Source organism: Helobdella robusta (assembly GCF_000326865.2).
Source record: "Helobdella robusta unplaced genomic scaffold HELROscaffold_69, whole genome shotgun sequence".
NCBI lineage: Eukaryota > Metazoa > Annelida > Clitellata > Rhynchobdellida > Glossiphoniidae > Helobdella > Helobdella robusta.
The window spans coordinates 21,894-43,839 of NW_008705394.1; the positions used below are offsets into that span (position 1 = coordinate 21,894).

General features: G+C 33.9%; 1 protein-coding gene across 1 annotated transcript in view; it reads left to right on the forward strand.

Moving 5' to 3' along the window:
* Positions 1 to 2,413: 2,413 nt before the first annotated feature.
* HELRODRAFT_89299 (hypothetical protein) overlaps positions 2,414 to 21,946 on the forward strand; it is a gene marked incomplete at both ends in the record, with an annotated part of 32,369 nt that continues 12,836 nt past the window's right edge. The window contains 7 exons of the mRNA XM_009030476.1: positions 2,414 to 2,577; positions 15,856 to 15,927; positions 19,712 to 19,783; positions 19,864 to 19,935; positions 19,999 to 20,070; positions 20,144 to 20,212; positions 20,302 to 20,453. Of these exons, the coding sequence (XP_009028724.1) occupies positions 2,414 to 2,577; positions 15,856 to 15,927; positions 19,712 to 19,783; positions 19,864 to 19,935; positions 19,999 to 20,070; positions 20,144 to 20,212; positions 20,302 to 20,453 (673 nt within the window). The remainder of the gene's footprint in view (positions 2,578 to 15,855; positions 15,928 to 19,711; positions 19,784 to 19,863; positions 19,936 to 19,998; positions 20,071 to 20,143; positions 20,213 to 20,301; positions 20,454 to 21,946) is intronic.

Consider the following 21,946-nt stretch of genomic DNA (forward strand, 5'->3'; position numbering starts at 1 on the left):
AAGGAATTTACTTTGCTAAAGAACTAACTTTGCTTTGTTTAAAGAAACTATATAAACTATCTACAAATCATAGCTCCATTCATCCAATTCCTAAAACAAAATACCCGTCATCACCAATAGATTATCGCCCAATATCTATCACCCCCATACTCTCACGTATTCTAGAAAAATTCATCGTTAGGTCATTCATTTATCCATGTTTCAACCATTCTTCCATCAAATCACTATTACAAGATCAGTTTGCATTTCGCCCTACAGACTCATCCACCTCCGCCATCATCTCTCTTACTTCCATAATAACATCTTATTGCCCTCGACTTCTCTAAAGCTTTTGACACTCTCAATCATTTCTCACTTTCCAATAAGTTAGCCTCTCTTTCACTACCTGACAACATTTACAATATCATAATAAATTTAAATTTTCTATCTAATAGGAGTCATTCTACTTCTTTTAGCTCTATTCTTTCATCTACTCTACCTATTAACTCTAGCGTAGTTCAAGATTCTGTCCTTGGACCATCTACATTTATTATCAATGCTTCTACTCTCAAAACTTTTCATAGCTCTAATCAAATCATCAAATACGCTGACGACACCTACCTTATCATCCCATCATCTAACTTTAACACCATCCAATTGGAACTCGGCTCATTAACTACATGGTAAAAACAATGCAACCTGTCACTTAATCTCAACAAATCCTTCGAACTCATCATTCACAATAGCCGTAAAAAATAACTTTACCTCCTGAACACCCATCAATTACCCGCACAAATCAATTAAAAATATTAGACATAACATTCACCTCCACATTCAATATAGCGCCGCATATCAGTCACACCATCACAAAAGGCTTTCAAACATTTCACGCTCTCAAAACACTCCGTTCACATGGTCTCAGAGGCATCAAATTATTCGACATCACTGAATTACTCATCATCTCACGCATCAAATATGCAGCTCCCTCCTGGTCTGGTTTTGTTACACAACAACAACTCCAGCAACTACAATCTCTCATCAAAAAACTTATTCGCTTCACTATCTACCTGCATCATATCCTACCGTCACTCAGATATTCAACACACTCGACTCAAGGCTATTCAAGAAACTAGAAAATAACAACAACCACGTCATCCATCCTCTACTACCACCAATTAAAACTACAACACACAATCTTCGTCAGCGCAAACATAACTATCAAGTCGTCTCCAAATCTACATACCAGGAAAAGATTTTCATCTTATTTATCGATCACCTCACTAACTCACCTTCAAAATTATAAATACTCATTAGAACTTTATCATTCACAGATCTAATTTTTATTTATTGATCACCTCACTAACTCACTAAGTCATCATCTAGTCTATTAATTTTCCGTTACTTTATTTTATATTTCATTGTCAATTACTTTTCTTTTATTTTTATTATTTTTATTTATTTTATTCTAACTTATTTCATTTTTTATGTTTTAACATTTTTCTTCCTCACTTTTTGTATTTATTTACTTACTTATTTGTTTTATTTTGTTCTACTGTCTTGCATGTTGTTACAGTTTCTGCGTCTGTCAGATCCTGATTTTTAAAGAATATTAAAAAAACCTGCATTAAAGATAATTTGTGAAAAATCGAAATAAGGCCTATTGCATAATAAATTTAGATAACAACAGTTTTATTAAATTTTCATGATGAACTTGGATAATAATTATATTTTCAATAAATTGGACAATTTCAAAAAAAAATTTTAGTAAGGAAAATTGAAAAGACAAACTTGAAATTGGTTAATTCCAACATGGTTAATTCAATAGAATTCATTCAATACTATATATATATATGTGTGTGTATAAATAGTACAAAGCGCTTCTGAGGTTTTTTCAATAGAGGCTTTATACAAATTTCGATTCTGATATATATATATATATATATTATGTATATATATATATATATACACTTTGTACAATATTTATTGTGATACAAACACTATGATTTTAATTTAAATATATTTTGCCGCATTAAACTTGCCAGCGCAATGAGCTGTGGGGTCTACTGGGGTACCCTTTTATTAATTTTTATGTGTGTGTGCATGCATGTGTGTGTAATATATATTTATTTATTATATTGTACTAAAGTGGATATAACACATATTATATGTGTAACTTATTATTTCAGCCATATTTAACAAATAACATTAGGGCGTGGTGAGACATACGATGTATAATCATATATACAACAATACAAATATACTAAAAAGATGCCACATGCACATGCATGTAACATGCACGTAAATATTCCCTCCGAGCATACATAAACTGCATGTGTAGGAGTCCATGTATATATACAATGTCTACGTGATTCATGTTCGTCTCATTCATTTAGGAATAAGTTCACTATTCGGAGTACTTTCTTCTAAGAGAAGAATGTATTGGTTTTATTTTACGTTTATTTGCTTTACAACTTCTGATGTACTTGCTCAAACAAGTAGTTGTCCTAAAGGATGTATATGTGAGAAAACTTCGGTTAAATGCAGTTTTCAACAGCTAACAAAAGTTCCAGAGAATATATCTGATGAAACAACTTTATTGTAAGATTTCATTCATTTTGTAAATAAATGTATTCACTGAATTTTTTTGTTAAAATCCTGGTGCTAGAATAGTTGTAAGTTTTATTTGTTGCTATTTGTATTGCAAACGTAAAGCAACTGTCTTTTAATTTAAAAAACACCAAACATAGAATGCCATTTATAATTAATTTAATTGTTGAAAATAATTGAACATCTATAGAATCCCTAATTTTAAAATAGAATTATAGTTTTTTTGCAGTGTCAAATGAAAAAAGATATCGTTTTTCGTTAAAATTTAAATAATCGATGCTTCTTTACCCAAATGTATATAAATAACATTAATAACATTTGTGGATTCCTATAGTGCAATCACATTAGTATATATTTAAATTACTCGGTGTACACCGCATGGTATACTTAATAATATAAGCTGATAAGTAAGTGAATGAATTTTAATTTGTCACACAGCAAAACACTTTATCAAAATTTCATCATGGCGAACTGTGAGTGGTGTAGAAGGGTGGCACAATTGATATAGAAATGGGAAACTATAATAAAATTTAAAATAAATTTTACAAAAATGTTTTTAAAAGATTTATGCATTGAAAACCCATCTAACGCAATTATTTGTTATTGTTAATATGTTACACACAATATATTAAAAGGGCTCTCGAAGCCAAGTGGTTAGCGTGTCCATCCAATACTCTCAGAACCTGCAGAATCTTGCAGTTTCTGCAGGTTCATCCGGGTAGCCGACCTCCGGCCAACCCAACCGTCTATCCTTCCAAAGTCGGTAAATGGGGAGACTACGTAAGTTGTTGCATGTTGGCTCGCTAGATGGCTCAGTAGTTCAAATAAGCGTTGAATCAAACATCTCAATGGCTATCATATACTCAGCGTATATAATGCGGTTGACAGCAAGTAATGGCAATTTAATGTCCACAACTTTTTCCAAGAAAACCATCGACAACTACTACAAAGTGTTAAAAGTCGACGGTCGTCAATGTCTTGAAAAAGAAAAGGCACAAAAATATTACTCACAAAAAACAATATTTATTGCCAACCCAGCACCAAGGTATTAAGTACTTTTTCGTTACTTCTAACTGTTCTTATGAGGTTTTGTAAATATAAATTACAAACATTATTATTAGTTAGAAGGAAGATTCCGACAGGCCTTGATGCTTCGAGAGCATTTCACAATTGGCACGCACCTAAAATGTTACCCTTAGCCACGACGTTTATTGCAGACCTAGTAATTCATACTGCACGGAGCGGTATTATTAATACCATCTATCGAATAAGTAAAAAAAATGTTGCAATATTTTACCGTAAACCTAGTAAATTTTCATGCCTCGGGCTTATGATATTTATGCTGGCCTTTGAACGCACTTGCGCATGCATGTTTTCAGTGCGCTTTAAGGTCTGGCATATATGTATATATATAAACGAAAAATTAAAATAAGTCTGCATTGTAATTAGCATTTATCGCCAACGATTCATTAGCTAATATGCTGTTAGCAAATTTTCTGCTTAAGAATATGTGCAGATAAAGGGTCATTAACATTTTACGTATATACATTACATTAAGCTATCGGCAATGTTTCCTCCAAGGAAGAACAAGCTGTGTGCAAAAATTAAATTCACTGAGCAATTATTTCAACAGTTTGAGCAAATTTGCGATAGTCGAAAAACTATATTCGTACCAAAACGCTACCAAATACGTGAATATGTGAAGACATAAATAAGGTTTATTTATATATTTATTAAAATAGATGTATAATTCAGTCAAAAATGTTAAAATTCAAAAAATATAAAAAATTACTTTAAATCAATTTTGTTCACTAGTTTCTCTTCTGCACTTGTTGGTTATCCAGAATTTATAAACTTCATTAATGTCAACTTGATGCCCACTCAATAAATAAAACTTTATTCAAATTGACATGTCCAGATGGTTTGTGTCAAGTCTGCTCCGTGATTTGGTTTTAATGTTTTAATAGAATTCATCAAACTAAAACCACGTTCAGCATCAGCACTTGAAGCTTGAAAAGTACTACATATATCAATAAAAGTTTTCATAGTAGTAAACTTTTCTTCCATTAGCACAAAACCAATCCCATCATTGAATGTTTTCACATTTCTAAATTAAAGTTTCTGTTTTAAAAGAAATTTAAAATCCTTATATTCAGATAGAATTTCTGCAAATGAGATCTCTGGAAGCAAATGTTTATATCTTTCAACTAATACATTTAATTCTCTTTCCAAATTCATAATCATTTTGGTTTTTGACTGCCTGGGTATCAAACACCACCCATTCTTTTAAAAAACGGTTTAAACTACTGTGCGGGCGCGCAGCCGCGCAGCTTAGAGGAAACATTGGCTATCGGAATCCATCTTTGGGTCTGGTCTCCTTTTTTAATTTCCATGAACAAACTTTGTATATATGCTACACTAATTGGTCGGGGTGAGAGATGGTGTACTTCATGTACTCGTACTGGCCAACCGTACTCGTCGAAAATTCTCACCCTATATATATGTGTGTATGTTCTTTAGAGAAGTATGTTAAAACCAAATCATTGACGAATGACACCAAAAACCAAGCGTCTGACTAAATTTGATTTTATTTGTGATAGCGTCACTCAACCACGTCGGCATTCAACTGCACATTTTCCAACACACGGACGCGCAAAAACCGCTGCAGAATGCATGCACGAAATATTATTCATAGCGAAAAAATACTCTCTACTATCGCCTGACCTAATACTAATATGTTTACAAATCTGATTGAAAAACTTGGAGGTGTTACGGTCCATGGGGCCAAAGGCCTCGATACAAATCGGTAAAAACTCCATCGAGGGGAGAGCTCCGTCATACTTCTTGATCTTTTCATCAGATGCTCTGGTTGCGGCAAACCGCTTTCTTTGCTAGTAAGCTGCACGTAGCGCTCAGCAAAGGTGCCCGGAACGGTAACATCCCACACCAAGCACCTGCCGGCTCTCCAAGGAATCAAGGTACACCCGTCAGGGCGCTTACCATCATGCGCCGCAATGCCCGACTGTTCATTTAAAACCGGAATTGAGGCCTTGGAAAAAAGCTGGCACACAAATCGTTTATGGCTGAATGTCGCTGCTGGCGACCTCCGCCCAAACGACAAACAAGGCCATGATGACCGAGTTTATCCGCCTCCGCGCCGCACCTGCATGTGTATCGACTCTGAACGGCCAACCCCAGACGGAAACCATTGGCTGTCCTGACCGTTTCGTCATCCAATCTGGTACCCACTGACGTATTGGGCAAAGATCTCAGCCAGCCACAACTCGCCTCGTTGGATACTGCCAGCAAGCTAGCCGAGGTCGCCGAGTCAGGGCTTGAGGAAAAAAACTCTTTGAATGTGCGTTTATATGCTTCCTCCAAAATGTTGCTCTGGGAAAGTTCTGTTGGTTGGAATGGAGTCGGTGGAGTACAGTGTAGGCTACTAAATTGCAGACTGTAGGTCAAGCGTGGCAGATGCAGAAGATTTATAAACAATTGGTGCAAGCTGAACCACGATTAGTAACCCCAGTTTCCCAAATCGTACCGGCAGCTGAGCCTGAGACCAACCCTTGTTAGTAATATCAACGTTACAAATGCCTGAGAGGGCCACCCGCAGAGCACCCTCAAATTCGCCCAAAATGGCCGCATTAACAGAGTTGGATGTGCGCAAAAAATACATCAATTTTGGCAAACTGAGTGCGCCGCGAATGATTGTCAGCGCATCGTGGACCGGGAGAAGAGAGACACGTTTGAGGGCAAACCTTAGCTCAAAAATTTTTTTATTAAAAAACCTGTCCTGATGATCGCCGGCCATCATTGGAGTGCCTAAAAAATTTAATGATGAATGGGGCACTGTGGGGACATTAGCCAGCACATGTGGCATTTGAAACGTGTCATTTACAAGTAGTTTACACTTATTTGTGTTTAATTCAAGACCAATGATGGAAGCGCCGACCCTCAGCGACAGGGAGTCGTCCGCTAAGATGTTACCCTCTGCGGCCAAGCTGATATCGTTCAGGTAGCCACAAACAAACGCCGAAGATGACTTCGTCAGCAGTGGGTGAAGGGTTAGAGCAAAAAGCATCGGACACAAAGGATTGCCTTGCTGTACACCCTCGCACGATTCCACCACCCAGGCGTCGTAACCAAGAGAAGAGACTCGGCCATATGCGGAATGACAAAAAATATAAATTTGTGGACAGTGCTGATTAACTTCTTCTAACATTGAACCTCTTCTCAGGATGTTGAAAGCGTTCTTGAAATAAATCTTCAAGAATCCCCACTGTTTTGGAAGTGCTGAAATCAGTTCACGTACGGCGTGGACGGCCGCCTCAGCACCACCTTTCACGTCTGATCCCTCCATCTTTTTTGTTTAAGCCACCAGATGGCCTCTAAAAAGGAAACGGCTAACCACATGAGGGCAGACCCCAGATAACAACAACTTTACAAACCGGGTGAGGTTATTTAACAATTCATCGGTGGGCGTCGGACCGGAAAGTAAATCCTTTATGTGCTGAGGCCTCAAGCCATCAAGGCCTCCCGATGAACCATTATTAAACGACTTTAAAGCCGTCAACACCTGGGCTGGTGAAACGCGACCATTAGACGGCTCCTGCGCGGGGAAAGCTCGCCTGTTCAATGGAGTACTGGGATGAATAGCCTTGAGTTTAGCGAATGTCTCAGGTGAGCTCTCCGCCAGGCCCACGGGCGAACAAGCAAGTCTGACGGCCGCCGAAAGACTGCCCTGTTCGATCCGAGTAGTAACTGCACTAATCCAACTGTTTGGATTGTGCTTACGCGGTTTGGTGTTGTGGTCAGTGTTGAAGCTTGCCATAATAATCTCGACCTCGGTCAAACTGAATTCGGCCAACCGTTTAATAACGTAATTGGCTTGATTAATCTTGCGACCGCCCCTAGTGGGCTTGAACAAAAGAAATGCGAAAAAACATTAGAGCCTGTACCAATGAGCCGCGTCGCAGGGATCGTCAATAAAGCCAACAATGCTTTAGATGCCTTGTCTCTACACGGTTTGGGAACGTGATCATACAGATGAGCAGTTTTCAAAACGGCCGTCAGCCTGTCAAAAACATGAAGAAAATCTACTTGGGAGGGACTCTCCGAGACCAACGCTGAAGAACCCCGTGTGGCAACATGAGGGTTGATGACAGGTGCGGCGGTAAGAGGCGGTCGCGCGGAAGCAGATGAACCAGCCAGAGGCTGGTCGACCGCCATGAACGAACCAGGACATTCCTGGCCCTTCACTTTGCCTCCATGTCGATATAGTCTACCGTCCGGTTTTATTTTATAATGATTTAAACAAACCGTGCATTGGTATAGGACCGGTGCCATTACGTCAACGAAATAAAATCAAAAGCGAGTAGATAAAACCGTGTAAACAGTGATAAAAATAAATAAAATTGTGGTGAAAAAAAATATTAAATTAAATAAATTTAAAAAGTAAAAGAAAAACTAGAAATGAGACAGAGAAAACAAAAATTAATATTAATGAGCATTGTACGGCGCAGCTGGGTAAAAGCCCACAGCCGTTGTTAAAAATATGATAGAGATAAAATTAAAATTTGAGACCACAAAAGTTAAGAAACCAACCGAACGGCGGGAAACTAATCCGAAAAAGGGCAAAAAAAAGTGACAACCTATAAAAATTACACCAGAAAAACCGAAATTATTGCAAAAAAAACCAGAAATATTGCAAAAAATTAGCGAATTAATAAAAATGTGGAAGCCGACACCAGTTGAGCGAACGTATGTATGTATGTTTATATATATATATACATATGTGTATATATACATATATATATATAATTGTAGATACATATACACTACATAACTACTTGTTATGTCGACGATATCTTCATCATCTGTTCTACCGTTACCGATATTTACAACATACAAAACATTTTTCAAAATAACTCACATCTAAAGTTTACAATAGAATTTATTACTCAAAAACGACTCGCATTCCTTGACTGCTTAATTGAAGAAAAAGAAGAGCAGTTAACTACTAGGGTTTATGTGAAACCCTCTAACTCAGGTCAAGTACTTAATAACACATCTGATTGTCCAGACCGATACATAAACAACGTCGTTTACAATTTAATCCATCGTGCATACAAAATATCTCCTGATATTAATATTTTTAGATCCGAATTAATTCGGATCAAACAATTTTTAATCAATAATAATTATTCGAATAAAACAATCGATTCTACAATCAAAAATTACTTGCAAAAAATAGATAATCCAATAACCACAGTAATCTCAACAAAAAAGGTAATACCATTATATTACCTAAACCAGATGCACGACAACTACAAAATGGATGAATCACAAATTAAACGAATCATCAAATCAAACGTTTCGGTCTGTGACGACAACAGTCGACTAAAATTCATTATATACTACAACACCAACCGCACCTCAAACCTCATCATAAAAAATAGCAACAATCCACCTTCATCTACGTTAGAGAAGACGAACGTCGTGTACCGATTTACATGTCCTATGCCACACAGTGTTGTGGAAAGTTACATCGGCCACACGCGTACTACTCTTTCTCGTAGGCTCACTATGCATTTGCAGGACGGCGCCATTAGAGACCATATGTCCAACGAGCACCATATGCCTCTTACTAAGACCATATTGGATTCAATTACAACAATACTGGATTCAGTATTAAATACTGGACGTCTCAAAATTCGCGAATCCCTGTACATCAACAAATACAAACCAACATTAAACAAACAATATAATAGTTTCGATCATACCCTTCAATTATTTTTTCAATATTCTGAACTGATACCAACAATTGCAGTCGAAAACAAGCCAGCATACGTTTCAGTACCCAAACGATACGAATATCGCTCTAAGTCTGACAATTTTCGACCAGTTAATACACAGTTATTAACGTCACGTCCGAAATCCATGGTCCTCACGTCACTTGCTACCTTATTCAATAACTGCTAAATTTTTTTTATTTTATGATATTTTTTATATTTATATTTTATTACTTATCTTTCTATAATACTTATTTTAATAACGTCATTTTATTTTGTTTCAAATTTTATTTTTTCTTTATCTACATTATTTGTTAATTATAATAATAAATTTTAATTTCTACATTCACCTTTTTTATATCGTCTTACTGACTTTCAGTTTTAATATCATCCCGCCACGAAACACTTGTTTTTCCCCTCTAACTGAATTGTTTTATTATACGTTTCTACACAATTTTATTTACTTATTTCCATAATTTTGTTTTAATTTCATTCGTTTAAAACCGTTTATTGTTTTATTACAATATTTTATTAATACAAGGTAACATTTTCTCATATTTTACATTTTCATATTTCTAATTTTCTAATTACAACGTCATAATTTCATTTCTTGTACTTTTCATTAAATTTCTTGATTTTAATGTTTAAAGTATAATTCAATTTTTGATATTTCGTAAAACCAGGCTCTGATGATGACTGTATGTCGAAACAACGTTGTAAGCCTAGGATGACACATAATGATAATAAATATGAATTAAAACAGCTTCGTGTTGCCGAAATCCTTATTAAAAAATTAATTAATGCAAAATATATATATATAAAATATATAATATATTTATTGCTGGTTTTAAAGTTATTCAACTAAATACTACCAATATTCTTCCAACAAAGAAATACATGATTAACTTTAATTCTAGTTAAGTTACAATCAAAGTCGCTATAAAAACAAAGACACAAAGACGGAACAATACTATATAACTACACTGATGATAACAGTCAATGCCGAAAAGAGCTTTTCTGTAGTAATAACGCTATGAATAATCTTTTGTCAAAAATGTCAAATATTAAAAGTTTTTTATTTAACCTTAATAAACTTCATCAAGATGATATAAATCTCGTTAGAAAAATTGAGAAACTCAACTACAAGTTGAATAATGCCGAAAACGTAGTGATCTTTATAAATAATTGTATTTATGATAGTCTAAACCAAATATATATTTAACCTTAATAAACTTCATCAAGATGATATAAATCTCGTTAGAAAAATTGAGAAACTCAGCTACAAGTTGAATAATGCCGAAAACGTAGTGATCTTTATAAATAATTGTATTTATGATAGTCTAAACCCAATATATATATATATATATATATATATATATATATACATATATATATATATATATAATTATTTCAATAAATGGCTATATATATATATACATATATATAATTATTTCAATAAATGGCACAACTTAAACATCCGGAACAATACCAGGACCAATGTTAAAATTTTTTTAATAACTGTATATATATATTTAACGTTAAAAAAATTTGTGGATAGGCCTCCTTAAGTAAATTTTACAAGAATTGTACACAGGAAGTATATAGTAATACATCACCTATATTTAGTAATACATTTGATAGACCAAAATTAAAAAATTCTTGTTAAATCAAAACTATATACCACTTAATTGAAAATAAATGTGATTTAATTACAACCAATTCCGTAATTAACTAAAGCTAAATTAAAATCAATCATTCATCGTTTAGCGTCCAGAGACCCAGTTCTCCAGAGGTAGAACGTTGTTTTCTTTGCCATCAATTTTTTGCGCCAAATTAGGCAATCAGTTGTATCCATTTCATTTAAATTTAGAGCTTTCATGTTTTGCTCGATTGTTTGCGACCAGGACTTTTTGGACGGTCTTTGGGATGTATGCCAGATACTTCAACATCTGCAAGAAAAGTTATGGCACTGTTTCCACTTCGTTTGACATGACCAAGCCACCGCAAACGGTGTTGTCAGCATTCGTCCTTTATATCTTCTAAACCAGCACGACGCAGGATTTCGGTAGATTTGATGTGGTCCTTCAGACTATTTCGTTGCATCTAACAAATTAGAAAAACTAAATAAAAATATACAAAATTATATACAAAATTAGATGGTGGTATCGGGATCAAGCAATGATAGCCGAGATGTTAGCTTTTTTTTGAATATATGCAGATCTGTAATATTTTTAATGTGTCTGAGCATAAAGTTTTGCCAAATTTAGTACCTTAGATTTTAATACTAGTCGTAATAAGTTTTAGGCGTGTTTTACAAGAGTAAAGAATTTGGTTGAGGATGCACGATTTATCGGAAAATTGTTTACGGTAATATGCAAGTTATTAACAAGATTAGTGAGAAATTTAGATTCAAAGAAATTTGAGAGCATTTAGAAAGATTGAGAATTAGTTTGTTGCAAGAAAGCCAGTCAGAAAGTTGAAAGAACACAGGTTATGTTATCTGAGCAGTCGGCAATGTTATCAGGGATGAATAAAAAATTGGTATCTTCTGCTAACAGTAAGCATTTAATTACTGAAAATACCATATGAATGTCGTTTATGTAAATTAGTAAGAGAAGAGGGTCTAGAATTGATAGTCTTTAGGAATTTGTAACTGTCTAGGATGACATTGATAACGCTGTGAGAGCCACTCCACGAATACCATGCCAATGCAATTTATTAAGTGAGATATTGTGGTTAATCACTTCAAAAGCCTTTGAGAGGTTTAAAAACAAGCCAACTGAAAATTTTTTTGTCGTTGAGTTTAGATAGGATATGATGAACGTAATCAAATACGGCCAGTTCAGTTGAGTGTCCCGGACGAAAACCGTATTGATTGTTGCTGATAATTTCATTAATTTCAAAGAAAAAATAAAGTCGAATATAAATTCTATTTTCTAGTTATTTCGATGTAAGGGTTAAAAGATAAATGGGTCTATATTTACTGATGTTAGCTTTATCTCTCTCTTTTTTAAAGAAATCAGGATGACTTTAGAAGTTTTATAGCAATCCGGAAAAACTTTTGAGCCTAAAGAAGAGTTTAAAATGTGCAGAAAAAAGACTGCTTTGTAGGTTATTATACTTTTAATTATAAACATATTAAGACCGTCATATGAATAATATTTCTTGTTTTTCAAATTTCGTGTTAATGCTAACAGCTCGGAGCGAGAAGCTGGCTGCAGAGAGATATTATGTGGATTAGTAGGTCCCGTGAAGAATATATAATAGCAGGGACGGATGGTATATTAGAAAGAAGATTTTGTAATTGTTTATGAAACGCTCACTGAAGTGTCCACACGTTTCGCATTTGCTTTGTACTGTATTGTTATTGATAGTAAGTTTTGATATTTGCTGTGAAGAAGAATTGGCGTTTAAAGCTTGCTTTATGAATATGATGACAATGAAGATAAAAATGGATTTACAATGGTTACTGAAGATGATGACGATGATGATGAAGTTAAACATGAATTAACAACAGTGGATAAAAAAGACGAACACGACGATGAACATGATGATGACGACAACAATGAAGATGAACACGACGATGATAATGAAGATGAAGATAAATGGTCAGTAGTAGGTGAGTATAATGACGACCACTGTGATTAACATGAATTAGCAATAGTAGATGTAGATGACGAATATAAACATGAATTTATAACAGCCGTGGAATATGATGACAGTGGCGACAACGATGAAAATGATGAATATGAGCTTAAATTTATAACAGCAGTTAAAGATAATGACAGTGACGACCTTATAAAGCATAGATGACGTGGTTGATTTGTTCTGCTTTTTTGATTTTACTAACGTGAACTCTTAGTCATTTTGTGATTCGTTTAGATATTTGACTCCGCTGTATCAGCCCAAAATAGGTTATCTCTATCACTTATGACGTTGCTGCTACCTTCGTTGCAGATGCTACCTTCGTTGCAGATGCTACCTTCGTTGCAGATGCTTCCGTAGAAGTCGCTGTTGTTGGGGCCAACACCGTTGTTCGTGCAGTATTTGTTGTTGCTGCTATTGTCGTTATTGATAGCGGAATTATTTTTTACCGTCGAACTAATTTTTGTTTTGTACCTTTTCTGCGCCGTTAGTAAAGATTCCGAAACTATTTTATTCATTGTAGACATATTTCCAGTGCTATGATTATTTAACAATTCAATTGTGTACACATTTTGTACGTTTAATATTTTTTTATTTCTTTTTTTTAATTTGCCAAAATTAAAATTTAGTAAATTGATAACAATAGGAATTTTTTTTAGATGAATTACAAACAAAATACGGACATCTGTCCTTTAAATTGTTAGATTTAAATAAATTAATAATAAAAATACATTTCAGTAATTTGTCCTTTTTAGTGTTATTTCGCGTAATGAATTTTTCAAATTTATCCCATTTAAAATTTTCTAACTATTTAGAAATTTTAAAGATGTATCAATTTCCTCCGAATTATAAAAACCAGCGGTATTACTAAACAAAACATTCGTTATCGATATATATATATATATATATATATATATATATATATATATATATATATATATATATATATATATATATATATTCATTTAGCCATATAGCCAAATAGCCATTTTGACAGGAAATAAAAAAATACATATTATTGTTATTATTATTATTATTATTATTAAGGACAATATATTTACCGCCCATTCAATGTTCTCACCGGTGCTCTCAAAAATAAAACTTATTTATATATGTGGCAAACAAAATAGGTAAAAAATCAAATTCAATGCAACTTCTACGAAAATAACATTTTTTTTATATCTTCTTTAAATGATTCGAGATGAAGCCCAGATTTTCTTAGTGATGCAGTGAGACTGCTCCAAACAGTGGGACCGGCAATTGCAATATTACGTGATCCAATCTGTAACTTTGCCACTGGCATCCATAAGAGATTCGTATCATCTGACTGAAGGCAGAAACTAGATGCCGTCCCTTTTCTGGTAAATTTATTAATTATGTAGTCTTTTGACATTCCGTTTAAAGCCTTGAACATGATCACACCAATTTTAAAGATTATCCTCTTATCAATTGTCAACCAGTGCAAATCACTCAAAATTGTTGTAACGACAATTACAGTAGCTATAAAGATTATCTTCTTATTAACAGTAATCCATCCGAAATGTAATAAACTCATGCACCATAGTTTCCAAGGTTGATCTATCCAACCAGTGCTTAATTCTATATAAATTCCGGAGGTAAGAGATGTATGAAACTGATATCATCTTTATATGATCCTTCATCAATAATCTACTAGCAAGCAATACTCCCAAATTGGTAGCAGCATGAAGAAACGGTATGTTAACGTCATTTACTGTGATGGACTTTACATTTAATTTCACCAACTGCTGCCATGTGCCAACCGGAAGCAGCTGATTCTTGCACTGATTGAGTCTCAATGAGTTACATTAATCCATTTTCCAGCCTCTGTTAAGCAATTGGCAAATTTATCAACCTCAGCCTTGAAAAATCAAGGATGACCCGTCATCGATATTTGAATGTCATCCGCAAATGCATGGCAGGCAAATCCATGATAATAGAAAATTTTAAGTACATCTGACATATATAATATAAACAGAATAGGTCCGAGAACGGATCCCTGATGTACCCTTGATTTGACCATTTTGACATCAGACAGCACAATATTGAACAAGATCTCCTCTGTTCGATCCGTCAAATATGACTCAAACCACGCAAAACAGTAAGGACATGTGTCGGTGAGTTTTTTTAACTCACTTTCTGTGATCACAAGAAACGATGAAAACCAGCAATCATTTGGTGGCCTACATCTTTCATTCAACGAAATGGAGTTAACATCTGTTGTCTCAATAATCTGATCAACCCTGATTTAATCGAAACAATTAACTACAAACTACTTAAAAAAATGCAGAGCAATCAAAAATACAACCAGCACGTATCGAAATCATCGAATATATATAAACACACACACACACACACACACACACACACACACACACACACACACACACACACATATATATATATATATATATATATATATATATATACATATATATATATATATATATATACATATATATATATATATATATATATATACATATATATATATATATATACAAAGGTTAAAGATCTGTTACACTCTTTCTAGGTTTGGAAGAATGAACAACACGCCACAATCATAGTATATAAATAAATGCTAAACGACGCACTCCATACAAAGCGTGTGATAAGAAGAACTTAAAAATTTGTCATATTCGAATGGAACTCTGTCACTGCGAAACAGAATCAAGTGACCTTATTCACTAGGCTATCACGCCGGCCGCCCATTATATATTATTTTATTTAATATATATATATATATAATGAACGAGGTTTTAATAACACACTTATGCATGGTATTTTATTTAGTGATTTAATTTTCCTGCAGAGATCTTCGATTCAATCATATTGAAGAGATCCTTCCTGGTGTTTTCAAAAATCTGAAAAAGCTTAAAACATTGTTAGTTTGTTAGTTGTCTTTATCCATCTACTAATTTATTTTTCATTTTTATAGCAGTATATATCAATTAAAATTTCAGTTCAAACAAATTTTATTTGGTATTATTTTTATTTATTTATTTAAATAAAATGGCTTGGGCATGCACTTGGCCAACTATTTAAAATAAAAGAACAGTCTCGACAAAAATTAAAGAAATAAAACAGTTACTTAATTAACAATCAAGAAAATGAAAGTTGACAGGTCATTTCAAAAGCTAAGATGAAAACTTAAACAAATTTTAAGAATAGCTAACGTCGATTAAAATCGATAAAGTAACAGTAACAGTCAATTACATATATAGAAGAAATTGAAAATATTCAAATAGAAATTAATAAATTTATAATGAACGTGCATGAATGCGGATGAGTGTGTACGAGTGCTTATTTGTGCATACCAACGTGTGCGTATGCTTATAAATATGTGTGAATGTGGACATATGTGTATACGAAAAAGCATGTAAACACTCTTGTATGAAAAAGCATGTGTCTGTATATGTATATGTGTATTTATATATCTACTTGTACTTACATGTCTATGAATCTGTCTCATTAACTTGATGACATGTTAACTATTTTATTATAAACTGAAGAAATAAACTAACATCTAAGTTTATTTTTCGTTAACTTGCTAACAACTTTTTAAGTTATGTAATATTTTGTCCTTATTTATCACGTTATATATTATGTGTTTTTCCTACTCAAGTGTGCATCAAATTTTTATTTTCAAAAATACTGTAGATCATTGACTACTTGTGTTTAGGTGGCTGTGCTGGTTGAACTTCTTAGTGAACTCGGTCGCAGTCGTCCTGTCTTCTTATTATTAATTTTGTTTTCTTTATTAATTTTGAAGAAAAATAAAAGATTGTCATTATTACTCTTATCAAACCATGGAGAATTTGGTATGCCGAAATTAGTTCTCTTATTCTTTGGTGTGCTCGGGAGGGGACGTTTAATTTTTTTAAATCTTTCACTGTTTTGAAGGAGTAAGCAAGATTTTAATATTTTTGTTGCTTTTCTTTGTACCATTTATAATTTTTTTATGAGGCCTAATCTGTATGGGTTTCAAACTTGAACACTAAACTTCAATTGTGAACGAACCAAAGATTTGTTATTGTTGTGGTTGTTGCTACTGAGGTTGTTTTTTGTTACTTTTTTGTCACTTCATTACCTATGAAAATTTTTTATAAAAATTTATTCAAAAAAAAATTAAATAAGTTTTGAAACATTTGAAAATGTCATGCTATTGTAGTCATGAAAATTGATTATAGTACAAATATGAACAAATCTTTACCTTTATGAATGAAAACAAATAAATGTTTATTTAACTTTTTTGTAAATAAATTTAAATGTATATTTTTTCTTAACATTATAAATCTTTTTAAAATTTTTTGCGTTTTCGTTGATGACATACATGTTTTATAGAGTTATCATTGTCGTTTACTCAGTTAATAATTTATTTTGTTGTGCTAGTTTTTTTTATGTTTTTTTTCTGCATACGCACGATAGATAGGCGAATCTGAAGAGATGAAAAATGACTTCTGGGCTGCGTACTCTGACACCATCTCAACACAACTAAAACCTGAAACAATCCTGATTGGAGGCGATCTCAATGGCCACGTTGGAGAAAAAACAGATGGTCTGACAACGTACATGGCGATTTTGGCTATGGAGAACGGAATGAATATGGCAAGCACAACCTTGAGTTTGCTGAAAGTCACGGGTTTTGTTTACTGAACACATTTTTTAGAAAGAGGTTGGAACATCTCATAACATACAAAAATGGACAATCAGCCACGCAAATTGATTTCTTTGCTCTCAAGCAACAACACCGAAGGCTGTTAAAAAATGTTAAAGTTATACCTGGCGAATCATGTGTCGCCCAACATAGACTCCTTGTGGCAGACCTGGTTATTGAACTGTTACAACATAAGTCTAAACAAATGCCTCGGAGAATCAAAACGTGGGAGCTGAAAAGCAATATTTATCGAGAAAAATTTCAACAGATTATCAATTTAGTTTCCTAGCGGGGAAATCAACAATTGATGCAATTCACATTCTTTGGCAACAGCAAGAGAAGTACCTCGCAAAGCATGAACAACTATCACACATTTTTGTAGACATTGAAAAAGCATTTGATCGAGTTCCCCGTGAAGCAATCAGGTGAAGTCTACTTTGGCAACTCTTTCCAGAATATCTTGTTCGACTTGTGATGGAAATGTATACGAATACTAAGACTCTTGTCAGCAAAACGGTTGGAAACACAGATGCATTTGACGTCGGCGTTGGAGTTTACCAAAATTCGGTTCTTAGTCCACTGTTATTTATAACTGTGATGGAAGAAATCACAAAGCCGATATGCACCGGTTACATTTGAAATCTAATATATGCTGATGATATCGTTTTAACAGCCTCGTCTGAGCAGAATGCAGCACAAATGTTTAAAAATTGGAATACCAGACTCGCCAATCATAGGTTCAAAGTCAACATCAGCAAAACCAAAGCAATGAACAGTGAACACTGGTGAACCCATCCAATCCACAGCTACTGGACGATGGCCCTGTTCAGTTTGTAAAGCTGGTGTAGGTAACAATTCAATCAAGTGTCAGCTGTGTAACCAGTGGTATCACAAACGTTGTTCAAAAATAATTGGTACTTTATCTAAAGTGTCCATTTTTGTTTGTCCTGCTTGCATCAATCCACAACAACAAATTCGAAATAGCAATGTTTTTGAAGCCATCAAGGTAGAGAAAGTCACATCGTTTCAATATCTAGGGAATGTTCAGGATTGTACTGGAACAGCTGAAGCTGCCGTTCGAGCACGCATACGTGCAGCCTGGAATAAATGGCATCTCCTTATCTCTATATTGATGCGGCGTGACATCCCACTACCACTACGATCAAGACTTTATAAGTCTGTGATACGTTCAGTGTTGTTATATGGTGCAGAAACATCGCCAATGACAACCAAACTGGAACAACAACTTCAACGAACTAACATGAAAATGCTCCGATGGATGCAACGAATTAGTCCGAAGGACTTAATAATTAGGAATTGGGAATTAATCTGAAGAACCAGCGTCTTGCTGGTTTAGATTATATAAAGGACGAATGCCGGCAACACCGTCTACCGTGGTTTGGTCATGTCAAACAAAGTGGAAACTGTGCCATAACTTCTCTTGCAGATGTTAAAGTACCTGGCACACGTCTCAAAGGCCGTTCAAAGAAGTTCTGGTCGCAAACGATCGAGCAAGACATGAAAGCTCTAAATGTAAATGAAATGGATACAACTGATAGTCTAATTTGGCGCAAAAAATTATGGCAAAGAAAACAACGTCCTACCTCGAGGGAACTGGGTCTCTGGACGCTAAACGAAGATTGATTGGTTGAATATGTTGGTTTTTAGCTCTAACATTAAACTAATTATATTACTGGCTGTGAAATTAGATCGATTGTGACAAGTGTTCTGTATTATTTTCTTGTGGCAATTGTGCATTTATTATGTATTGATATATATATTTTGTATGACGGTCGTTGGCTTTGCTGCGTAATGATTTTTATTTGCCATTAACCAGTATCACATGCTTATTTAATAATCTTATTAAAAAGTATTATTTCTTTTCTCAATTTTTGATGTACGTTTCGCAGAAGTTGTTGTTTTCTTGTCTGGATTAGTAGTCTGTTAAGGTCTTCTGGTCAGATTTATCAATAAATGAATAAATAAATTTAAAATTTTTATTCACCATCAGGTTGTTAAACAATAACAAAATATCACATTTGGATGACAACACATTTGAAGGATTAACAGAACTTGAAAATTTGTAATTACTTTTCATTTATAACACATATTAATATATATTTTAGGATTTTGTTTAATTTTTTTACCTATTATTCACTACAGACAACTTCAAAAAAATGAAATTTTCGAAATTTCACCTATGGCTTTCAAGAGTCTAAAAAATCTGGAACAAGTGTAAGTAACGCTATTAATATCGTTTCTATTCAATTACGTTTAATTTTATTTAAACATTTTCAGACATTTGCAGAATAATCATATTGAAAGTTTAGACAAAGATACATTCAAATATTTCCCTAAACTAACAATGATGTTAGCAATAATGAGTTTAAAATAAGATAAATCGATTTAACATTTTTCAAATATTTTGATAAAAATAATTCAGATATCTGAACAACAACGAGTTAGAGACGCTTCCAGCACAAATATTCTCTCTGAACAAACAAATAAAAGTGTACGTTTTTTATTCCTGGATTTATAAAACATCGCACTTGAGTAGACTTCGGATACTTATATCATATTTATTGATAATTTTTATTGCAGTCAGTTAAATTCAAATCCATTTATATGTGATTGCCAAATAGCTTGGTTTAAGGATTTTTTCAATGAAAATGAAATCAAGTTATTAGAATGTGCAGAACCTCCACAACATAATGGAAAATTGGTGTTTCACGTTCTTAAGACGTTAAACTGCAGTGAGTTGAATGATTGATTAAATAAAATCATTGAATAACTTTGTAAATTTATAAGAAGGTATGCAAAACAGTTATTTGACAGCTTAAAAGTAATGAATATTCTATAACCCGAGTTTATTCGTATCAATATAGTAAATTGATTAGAAAATAAAAAAGTTGTGCCATGGTCCATAATGGTTGAAAAAAATTTGGTTGACTTTGTTTCAAGCTTATAAAAAGCTGTAGAATGTTTAACCCGAGGTAGATTCCCTATTGACTATTTTGTCTAATTTTGTTGAAATGATTTAGTTTGCATTAGCTGTCATTAAACAGTCTATAAATTTATTTTATGTATTTTCATGTATAAAATATAGCCTCTGACTATCATGTCTAGCTCCTGCCCTTCTAGAAGCATAGACTGTTTTTACTAATAAAAAATAGGCGATTGCCTGGCCAAAACCGTCTACAAGATTCATTCAAATATCACATTTAAAAATGAGGCAAAGGTTATGTTATGCTAAAAAGTTTAAATGTCCGGGAGAGGAGGCCCCCTTTTGAAAGGAGGCATTTTGCCCTTGCCTTATCCTGCACAGACCACTTTCACTTTGGAAACGTTTTTCTTCTAATGGGATGATTGGTAAAAAATTTTGACTTGTGTAAAAAGGAGAGCCAACCTCATAGATGCCTCTGGACTTGTTTGATGTCCAGTAAAAACATCAAACCACAAACAAAGATTATAATCTACAGAGCTCTCATACTCACATGTTTTTGTTTTACATGTTTTATGGTGGTAAAAGTACCTGATCGGTCGGCCAAAAAAGCGTTACAAAAACTGTATTAAAAAACAACTTGAAAAGTTATAAAATTCGCTCAAATGAACTAGATGCTAGTGCCAAGGACAAAACTGGCCGGACGTTATGTACATACTGTCTTGCCTTATATATATATTATATAAAACAGGAATAATCAACTTTGAATACCATCTACATAACACCCAGTGGCGGATCTAGCGGGCGCCGAGGGCGTTATTTTTGTTGGTTAAAGGTAAAAAAAGGGTTAAAATTGTTTTAACGTAAAAAGTAGTGTTTTTGAAGGGAAAATTGGCATTATAAGTCCATCGCAAAAAAGTTGTCCCCCCGGCCATCGATTTTTTAGATTGGAAATCTCCCCATCTCCATCCCAGTCGCCAACTTTTTTAAAAATTCTCTTGTCCACCCCGGTTGTCGTCAAATCTTTTTCAAAACCTTAGCACCCCCGGGAAATTTGTCTAGATCCGCCACTGTAACCAACTATAAACTAAAGCACACCGACACCGTAACGCGTCTTGTAAACCGGCTTGTCAAAGAAAATGCTGTCTAACGCCAGCGCTTCAATCCTTACATCGTTGTAAAAAAATTCGGAAAATTGGTCAAATTTAATGTGAACGATTTGATGAACAAAAGTGATTGCTTCAAACCAATCGACGAAATCTTAACTGAAAACATAAAATTTCCATTCAAAACTGTCGCTGATAT